The sequence below is a fragment of the Meleagris gallopavo genome, unplaced genomic scaffold (assembly GCF_000146605.3).
Source record: "Meleagris gallopavo isolate NT-WF06-2002-E0010 breed Aviagen turkey brand Nicholas breeding stock unplaced genomic scaffold, Turkey_5.1 ChrUn_random_7180001957374, whole genome shotgun sequence".
Classification (NCBI taxonomy): Eukaryota; Metazoa; Chordata; class Aves; order Galliformes; family Phasianidae; genus Meleagris; species Meleagris gallopavo.
In genome coordinates this window covers 31,607-40,560 of record NW_011217636.1, presented here as the reverse complement: position 1 = coordinate 40,560, position 8,954 = coordinate 31,607, and the positions used below count along the sequence as shown (strand labels likewise).

Genomic DNA, 8,954 nt, shown 5'->3' with positions numbered 1-8,954 from the left:
GGGCTCCCCTCGGCGCCTGGGGTCGGTGTGGGGATGAGGAAAGCTGAGGGACATCCAACGTGGGGCGGCGGTGCCGCTCTTGTGCTGTGGGGATCCCCGCCTGGAGGCTCCCCCAGCCCTGCCCCGTGGTCCGGGGCAAATTCCTGGACTTTTGGCCACGTTCACACTCCATCTCCCCGCAGTGGTTCGAGTCCAGCAAGATCCACGTGGCCGCTCTGGTGGTGGGTGAATGCTCGGAGACCCCCAGCCACTGGAGCGCTGCCCAGTCTCTCGACCAATGGCTCAAGGAGCACAACGTCCCTGGGCTGGAAGGTGGGGCTGGGGGTCAGGGCCGTGGGGTCAGTGCTGGGGGTGGGCAGGGCTGTGGACACCTGGGGGCAGCGAGTTTGGAGCAGAACTAAACTTGCACTGGGATCTGTGAAGCCCTATGGGGGGGTGGTGAAGTTGCTGTGGGACCGTGTGGCTCCACGTCACCGTGCACCCATAGGAGTGGACACCCGTGCCCTCACCAAGAAGATCCGTGAGAAGGGCACGCTGCTGGGGAAGCTGCTGCCGGATGAGGCCCCGGAGGAAAGCATCCCCTTCCAGGACCCAAATGAGCGGCACCTGGTGCAGGAGGTGTCCCTGAAGGTACGAGACAGCTGGTCCCAGGCTGTGGGGTGGCGATGGGCCAGACTCCCGCTCACCTTCTCTGTAGGAGCCGCGTGTCTTTAACCCTACTGGATCCCTGCGCATCACGGCTGTGGACTGCGGCCTGAAGCACAACCAGGTGCGGTGCCTCTGCGAGCGGGGGGCTGCTGTCACCGTGGTGCCTTGGGACCATCCGCTGGACCCTGCTGGTAGGGAGGCTGTGGGGTTGGAGGGTGGGTGTGGAGTAGAATTGGTGCGGGGGGCCTTGGGGAGCCTCATGCCGGGGGCCTGGGGTCCTCGGGGAGCCCCATCCTGCCCTATTCTGGGGGGTTTGGGCGTTGTGGCGTTACTCTCACTGGGGTTTATAAGGGAGGTGTGATGTGGGGATGCTCACTGTAACCTGATATGGGGTGTCGTGGTGTACTGTGAGCAGTGGGGTCAATGACTCCTGTGCGACCCCATTTGGGAGCTGTAGGGCTGTGGTCCCCGCTGTGACTCCCTAAAAACTCCTATGCAGCAGCCTAACACTGCTGTTTGTGTGCAGACTTCGATGGGCTCTTCCTCAGCAATGGCCCCGGGGACCCACGGCTGTGCCAGCAGACAGTGGCCAACCTGCGTGCCCTGCTGGCCGCTGACCGCCCCAAGCCCATCTTCGGGGTGTGCCTGGGTCACCAGCTGCTGGCCCTCGCCTTGGGCGCCCGCACCTACAAGATGAAGTGAGTGGGGTTCCAGCGCCGGGGGTTTCCTGATGTCCAGTTGGGTGAGTGATGTTCTGTGCCCGCCTCCCACCACCCTCCAGGTATGGGAACCGTGGACACAACCAGCCGTGTGTGCACGAGGACACGCAGCGCTGCTTCATCACGGCACAGAACCACGGCTTTGCGGTGGAAGCGGGCAGTCTGCCTCCTGGCTGGGCACCGCTCTTCACCAACGCCAACGATGGCTCCAATGAGGGGCTGGTGCACGAGCACAAACCTTTCTTCAGGTAGGTGCAGGGTTGACCTGGTGTGGGGCTGGGGATGTGGGGTTGTGTCTCACTTGGTGCCCCTGCAGTGTGCAGTTCCACCCCGAGCACCGCGCTGGCCCCACAGACCTGGAGGGGCTTTTTGATGTCTTTGTGGAGGCAGCACAGGATTTGCAGAGAGGAGGCAACAACAAAACAGGTGGGCATGGGGCTGGGGGAGATATGAGTCTCCCAGAGTTGGGGACGGCTGTGTGCCGGATGCTGTGCCTGAGGTCAAGGCTTGGGGCTGGGGCTGTGCGTGGGATTCTGTACTCAAGGTCCTGGGGCAGGTGGAGATGCTTGGGGCCAGGGTTAGTGATTGCTCAGGGCTGTGGTTGATGGGGCTTGGGGCTGCGGTTGGTGCTCAGGGCTAGGGTCGTGCATGAGTGACTGTAGGATTGCATTTGGCGCTGGGGCAGTGTGTTGTGTTTGCAGCCACTGTGCTGGGTGCTGTGCGAGGCTGTGGGGCTGTGCACAGGGCCACAGCATCCCACTCCCACCCCATCCCATCCTATCCCTGCAGTGCGGCAGCGTCTGCGGGATCTCCTGGTGTACAACGAGGTGCCGGCAGCAGGGCAGGAGGCAGCACGACCCCGCAAGGTGTTGATCCTGGGCTCCGGCGGACTCTCCATCGGGCAGGCAGGCGAATTTGACTACTCAGGGTCACAGGTGAGCATCCCTCAGAGAGTTGGCAAACAGGGACCTCCGTGTGGAGCTGATCTTGCTGTCCCCCTGATCTCTAGGCCATCAAAGCTCTTAAAGAGGAAAACATTCAAACAGTGCTCATCAACCCCAACATCGCCACGGTGCAGACCTCCAAGGGGCTGGCAGACAAGGTGTATTTCCTGCCCATCACCCCTGAGTACGTCACCCAGGTGAGTGCTTTGGGGATTGGGGGGGCCGCTGAGGGGCCGCTGTGGGTCTGCACCTCACTGCTCCATCCTCCATCCTGTAGGTGATCCGCAACGAGCGCCCTGACGGTGTGCTGCTGACCTTTGGTGGGCAGACAGCCCTCAACTGCGGCGTGGAGCTGACCAAGGGCGGCGTGCTGCAGCGGTACCGCGTGCGTGTTCTGGGCACCCCTGTCGCTTCCATTGAGATGACGGAGGACCGTAAGGTCTTCGTGGAGAAGATGGAGGAGATCGGCGAGCATGTGGCGCCCAGCGAGGCCGCTGCTTCCCTGGAGCAGGTCTGGGGCTGCAGCACGGTGTGGGGCAGGATGGGTGTTGTCCCCAGGGGCTGCCACCCCCATGCTCACTCTGTGCTTTATTGCAGGCGCAAGCAGCAGCTGAGCGGTTGGGGTACCCGGTGCTGGTGCGCTCAGCATACGCCCTGGGAGGCCTGGGCTCCGGCTTCGCCTCCAGCCGGGAGGAGCTGGCGGCCCTGGTGAGCCAGGCCTTCACCCACACCTCCCAGGTGCTGGTGGACAAGTCGCTGAAAGGCTGGAAGGAGATTGAGTACGAGGTGGTGCGCGACGCCTACAACAACTGCGTCACGGTACAGCAGCGGTGCTGGGGGGTAGCAGGGGTTCCCTAGGCCCTTTCCTTGTGCTAGTACAACTGCTATACGCTGGCACCACGACCCTAGTGTGCCCTCCATGGGCACGGTGCCGCACTCAGGTCGTGGTGGTGCGGGGCGCCCCAATGGTGTCTGGGATGGGGAGAAGGGGACCCCCAGTGAGGCCATCCTGGCGTATAGTGGAATGGGAAGCACGGGTGATGGACAGCCAGTGCATCCCTGCCCCAGGTGTGCAACATGGAGAACCTGGACCCGCTGGGCATCCACACGGGCGAGTCCATCGTGGTGGCACCCAGCCAGACGCTCAACGACACAGAGTACTTCATGCTGCGCCACACCGCCATCAAGGTGGTGCAGCACCTGGGCATCGTGGGCGAGTGCAACATCCAGTTTGCCCTGAACCCTGAGTCGGAGCAGGTGAACGCAGCGTGCCCCCCGGGTGCCCCTCTGTGGTGGTGGTGGTGGGGCCCTATCTGTGCTCATGGCGCATTGCTTCTTGCAGTACTACATCATTGAGGTGAACGCGCGGCTCTCCCGCAGCTCAGCACTGGCCAGCAAGGCCACAGGCTACCCGCTGGCCTATGTTGCAGCCAAGCTGGCACTGGGCATCCCGCTGCCTGTCCTCAGGTAATAATGTCACCATGGGGGCACAGGGCACACCTTAGCTGTGTTGTGGGTTCCGCGTGCCAACACTGTCCCATGCACTGTGCAGGAACTCTGTCACCAACTCCACCACCGCCAACTTCGAGCCCAGCCTGGACTACTGCGTGGTGAAGATCCCGCGCTGGGACCTCAGCAAGTTTCTGCGTGTCAGCACCAAGATCGGCAGCTCCATGAAGAGCGTGGGTGAGCGCAGCAGGGCAGTGTGGCATGGCATGGGGCGGCCTGTGAGGCTCCATCCACTCACGGCCTCCCACAGGGGAGGTGATGGCCATCGGCAGGAACTTCGAGGAGGCCTTCCAGAAGGCGCTGCGGATGGTGGATGAGAACTGCGTGGGCTTTGACCACACGGTGAAGCCGGTGTCAGACGTGGTGAGTGCTAGGGCTTGGCACGGCACGTGGGTCAGGCATGAGAGGCTGTGCCCCGCTCACCCCTCGGCCCCCCAGGAGCTGGAGACGCCGACAGACAAGCGCATCTTTGTGCTGGCGGCCGCGCTGCGCGCTGGGTATTCCATCGAGCGCCTCTATGAACTGACCAAGATCGACCGCTGGTTCCTGCACAAGATGAAGAACATCACGGACCACGCGGCGCGGCTGGAGGCGTTCCGTGGCGAGCAAAGCGCCATGCCGCCTGCTGTTCTGCGCCGTGCCAAGCAGCTCGGCTTCTCCGACAAGCAGGTGGCCCTGGCTGTGCTCAGGTGAGGTGGGGGGCGGTCCCCACCCTGCTGCTGCCCCACGGCCTGCGCTCACCCTGCTCCTTGCAGCACCGAGCTGGCCGTGCGGAAGATGCGGCGTGACCTGGGCATCCTGCCGGTGGTGAAGCAGATCGACACGGTGGCGGCCGAGTGGCCGGCACAGACCAACTACCTCTACCTGACCTACAACGGTGCCGAGCACGACCTGCCCTTCCGCCAGCCCCATGTTATGGTCATTGGCTCTGGCGTTTACCGCATCGGCAGCTCCGTTGAATTCGACTGGTGCGCTGTCGGCTGCATCCAGGAGCTGCGCAAGGTGGGCTGGGGTTGGTGGGATGCAGGGATGTGGGGAGGAGTTGGGCTGGGGCTGTCCCTGGCCTCACCGCACTGCTCTGCCCTACAGATGGGTTTCAAGACCATTATGGTGAATTACAACCCTGAAACTGTGAGCACTGACTATGACATGTGTGACCGCCTCTACTTTGACGAGATCTCCTTTGAGGTGAGTGGGTGAGGGCTGCGTGCCGCAGGGCAGGAAGTCTCGGAAGCTGCCCCAAAGGGATGGGGGCTGCGCGGTCCCCTCCCAGCCGGCCCCATGCCACAGGTGGTGATGGACATCTACGAACTGGAGAACCCCGAGGGTGTCATCCTGTCAATGGGTGGCCAGCTGCCCAACAACATCGCCATGGCGCTGCACCGGCAGCAGTGCCGCATCCTGGGCACCTCCCCTGAGGCCATCGACTCAGCCGAGAACCGCTTCAAATTCTCACGCCTGTTGGACACCATTGGCATCAGTCAGCCGCTCTGGAAGGAGCTCTCCGACATGGAGGTGGGTGCAAGGCTGCCTGGGGCTGTGCCCCCCAACACCACCCACTGATCTGTGTGTCTCCCCGCAGTCGGCCAAGCACTTCTGCTGCACGGTGGGCTACCCCTGCGTGGTGCGGCCCTCTTACGTGCTGAGCGGCGCTGCCATGAACGTCGCCTACTCAGACAGTGACCTGGAGAAGTTCCTTAGCAACGCCGTGGCTGTGTCCAAGGAGCAGCCCGTTGTCATCTCCAAATTTATTCAGGAGGCCAAGGTTGGATTTGGTTCCTGCACTGCGCCAGAGCTGTGGCAGGATGGAGCTGTGACAGTGTGCCTGCTCACAGGAGATCGACGTGGATGCGGTGGCCTGTGACGGCGTGGTGGTGGCCATTGCCATCTCTGAGCACGTAGAGAACGCTGGAGTGCACTCGGGCGATGCCACGCTGGTGACCCCCCCGCAGGACATCACACCTAAGACGCTGGAGCGCATCAAGGCCATCGTGCACGCCATCGGGCAGGAGCTGCAGGTCACCGGGCCCTTCAACCTGCAGCTTATTGCCAAGGTACCGGGGAGGGCAGAGCCATGCTGGGAGGCACTGAGCACCCTGCAGCTTCAGGATGTGCCTCACACCGTCCCCTCTCTGCAGGATGACCAGCTGAAGGTGATTGAGTGCAACGTGCGTGTGTCGCGCTCCTTTCCTTTCGTTTCCAAGACGCTGGGAGTGGACCTGGTGGCCCTTGCCAGCCAGGTGATCATGGGTGAGGATGTGCAGCCTGTAGGGCTGATGACGGGCACAGGCATCGTCGGTGTCAAGGTGAGCTGGAGCCAGCAGTGGGGTGGGGGCTGCTTTGGGTGGCCGCTGATCCCCTGTGCCCGCAGGTGCCTCAGTTCTCCTTCTCACGCCTGGCGGGTGCTGACGTGGTGCTGGGTGTGGAGATGACAAGCACGGGTGAGGTGGCGTGCTTCGGAGAGAACCGCTGCGAGGCATATCTCAAAGCCATGCTCAGCACCGGTTTCAAGATCCCCAAGAAGAACATCCTGCTTACCATTGGCAGCTACAAGGTGCGTGGGGTGCCAGCGCTGGGTTGGGTACCCCAAATACACTTTAACTCCTGTGGTGCTGTTGCAGAACAAGAGCGAGCTGCTGCCCACCGTGCGGACCCTGGAGAGCCTTGGCTACAATCTGTATGCTAGCCTTGGCACTGCTGACTTCTACACCGAGCATGGCATCAAGGTGGGGGGCTTAGGGTTTGGTGGGAAGGTCTGTGGTGCTGGCACGGAGTGGCGACGGTGGCACTGTTGCAGGTGATGGCAGTGGATTGGCACTTTGAGGAGGCAGACAACACTGAAGCGGGTGCCCGTGAGACACAGCGCAGCATCCTGGACTACCTGGCAGAGAACCACTTCGAGATGGTCATCAACCTCTCCATGCGTAACTCTGGGGGCCGCCGGCTCTCCTCCTTTGTCACCAAGGGTTACCGTACGCGACGCCTGGCTGTCGACTACTCCGTGCCACTCATCATTGACATCAAATGCACCAAACTCTTCGTAGAGGTGGGATGGGCACGGCGTGGAGAGCTCCACTGGGTGATGCTGTGGGGTCCGGGCAGGCATCCTCCTGGCCCTGCCTCATTCACCCATGGTGGATGTGCCCAGCTTGATGATGCCTGTGCCCCGCAGGCACTGGGCCAGATTGGAGCTGCCCCACCGCTCAAAATGCACGTGGACTGCATGACATCCCAGAAGCTGATCCGCCTGCCAGGTTCGAGGGCTGGGGTTGATGTGAGGCTGGAGTTGTGCCCCACGGAGCAGCCGTAGGATCAGAGTTGTTCTACTTTGCTGCCTCCTCTCCATGTGCGCCATACCCCCGTGCCCTACCTGCTTCCCCAGTGCTCCCACACTGATGCTCGCTGTCCCCAGGGCTGATCGATGTCCACGTGCACCTGCGTGAGCCAGGTGCCACACATAAGGAGGACTTCTCCTCGGGCACTGCAGCTGCCCTGGCCGGGGGCGTCACCATGGTGTGTGCCATGCCCAACACCAGCCCCGCCATCACCGACGCCACCTCCTTTGCCCTGGCACAGAAGGTGAGTGGGGAGCTGGCGTGACCATGTCCCCTCCCCATGAGACCAGCAGGAGGTCAGCCTCTGCCCTGCTGAGCCTACTGCATCCCCTCCCTGCAGCTGGCCGAGGCCGGGGCGCGCTGTGACTTCGCCCTGTTCCTGGGTGCGTCAGCGGAAAACGCGGGCTCACTGGGTGCGCTGGCTGCAGCAGCAGCAGGACTGAAGCTGTACCTCAACGACACCTTCTCCAGCCTGCGTATGGATGATGTGTCACTGTGGATGGAGGTGAGCTGCTACTGGCGGGGGGGGTGGGGATTGCAGGGGGGCCCGGTGTTGGCCCCAGCACCCATCGCTTTGTGTCCCTGCAGCACTTCCAGCAGTGGCCACGGCATTTGCCCATCGTGGCCCATGCGGAGGGGCAGACGGTGGCTGCTGTCCTGATGGTGGCACAGCTGCACCAGCGTCCCGTGCACATCTGCCACGTGGCTCGCAGGGAGGAGGTGAGCAGAGGGCTGGGACCCCCTCCCGTGGCTGGTGAGGCATGTTGGAGGGCTGCCCCTCACCGTGCTCCCTCCAGATCCTCCTTATCAAGGCAGCCAAGCAGAAGGGGATCCCGGTGACGTGCGAAGTGGCCCCACACCACCTCTTCCTGTGCCAAGATGACCTGGGGCGCCTCGGGGAGGGCTGTGGTGCTGTGCGCCCAGCGCTGGGCACCTCCCAGGACCAGGAGGCCCTCTGGGAGAATATGGACACCATCGACTGCTTCGCCACTGACCACGGTGAGCGCTCGTGGGCACAGGGCAGAGATGAGTGGGGCCAAGCATTGCGGTAACATTCCCCACCCTGCAGCTCCCCACACACTGGAAGAGAAGCAGGGCCCCAAGCCACCCCCTGGCTTCCCTGGACTGGAGACCATGCTGCCTCTGCTGCTGACTGCTGTCTCTGAGGGGCGGCTGACAGTGGAGGACATCATCCTGCGCCTCTATGAGAACCCCCGCAAGATCTTTGGGCTGCCGGCGCAGGAGGACACCTACGTGGAGGTGGGTCACTGTTCCACTGCCCACCCCACAGCCAGCCCCAGACTCTGACCATTCTCCCTGCAGGTGGACTTGGAGCAAGAGTGGGTCATCCCTGAGCGCACTGCATTCTCCAAGGCACAATGGACACCTTTTGAGGGCAGGAATGTGAAGGGGACAGTGCGCAGGGTGGTACTGCGCGGGGAGGTCGCCTACATCGATGGGCAGGTGGGAACCAAATGCCACTCCCTGTGCTGCTCCCCTACATCCAGAGGTCCCCGAGCACCAATTCCCCTCAGCTAGGGGTCTGTGAGCACCGATCACCCTCTGTCTGTGGCCACAGGTCCTGGTGCCCCCTGGCTATGGGCAGGATGTGAGGAAGTGGCCCATGGGAGCTGTACTGGCACCGCTCGTGCCCCCCACCAAGGAGATTGTGAAGGTAATGGGTTGCAGGGTGCCAGGGGGGCACAACCAGTGCCCTGCTCCAGCTTATCCTCTCTCTGCAGACCCCCGAGCGGCCCCGGCACGCAGCGGTGGGTGAGACGCTGCGCAGCCGAGCCTCC

At 63.0% G+C, this 8,954-nt stretch overlaps 1 protein-coding gene across 1 annotated transcript in view; it reads left to right on the top strand.

The window, feature by feature from the left end:
* Window positions 1-48: 48 nt before the first annotated feature.
* Window positions 49-8,954, top strand: part of CAD (carbamoyl-phosphate synthetase 2, aspartate transcarbamylase, and dihydroorotase) — a gene marked incomplete at its 5' end in the record, with an annotated part of 11,601 nt that continues 2,695 nt past the window's right edge. The window contains 33 exon segments of the mRNA XM_010728338.3: window positions 49-312; window positions 488-630; window positions 698-839; window positions 1,175-1,346; window positions 1,430-1,615; window positions 1,684-1,793; window positions 2,157-2,302; window positions 2,377-2,508; window positions 2,589-2,822; window positions 2,909-3,130; window positions 3,380-3,568; window positions 3,654-3,778; window positions 3,864-3,997; window positions 4,071-4,183; window positions 4,259-4,509; window positions 4,576-4,822; window positions 4,910-5,008; window positions 5,111-5,335; window positions 5,403-5,585; window positions 5,656-5,874; window positions 5,959-6,126; window positions 6,192-6,374; window positions 6,442-6,546; window positions 6,618-6,866; window positions 6,993-7,074; window positions 7,233-7,399; window positions 7,496-7,660; window positions 7,744-7,875; window positions 7,953-8,154; window positions 8,225-8,415; window positions 8,479-8,619; window positions 8,735-8,830; window positions 8,898-8,954. The exon segment at window positions 8,898-8,954 is cut by the window's right edge and continues 12 nt beyond it. Of these exon segments, the coding sequence (XP_010726640.2) occupies window positions 49-312; window positions 488-630; window positions 698-839; window positions 1,175-1,346; window positions 1,430-1,615; window positions 1,684-1,793; window positions 2,157-2,302; window positions 2,377-2,508; window positions 2,589-2,822; window positions 2,909-3,130; window positions 3,380-3,568; window positions 3,654-3,778; window positions 3,864-3,997; window positions 4,071-4,183; window positions 4,259-4,509; window positions 4,576-4,822; window positions 4,910-5,008; window positions 5,111-5,335; window positions 5,403-5,585; window positions 5,656-5,874; window positions 5,959-6,126; window positions 6,192-6,374; window positions 6,442-6,546; window positions 6,618-6,866; window positions 6,993-7,074; window positions 7,233-7,399; window positions 7,496-7,660; window positions 7,744-7,875; window positions 7,953-8,154; window positions 8,225-8,415; window positions 8,479-8,619; window positions 8,735-8,830; window positions 8,898-8,954 (5,474 nt within the window).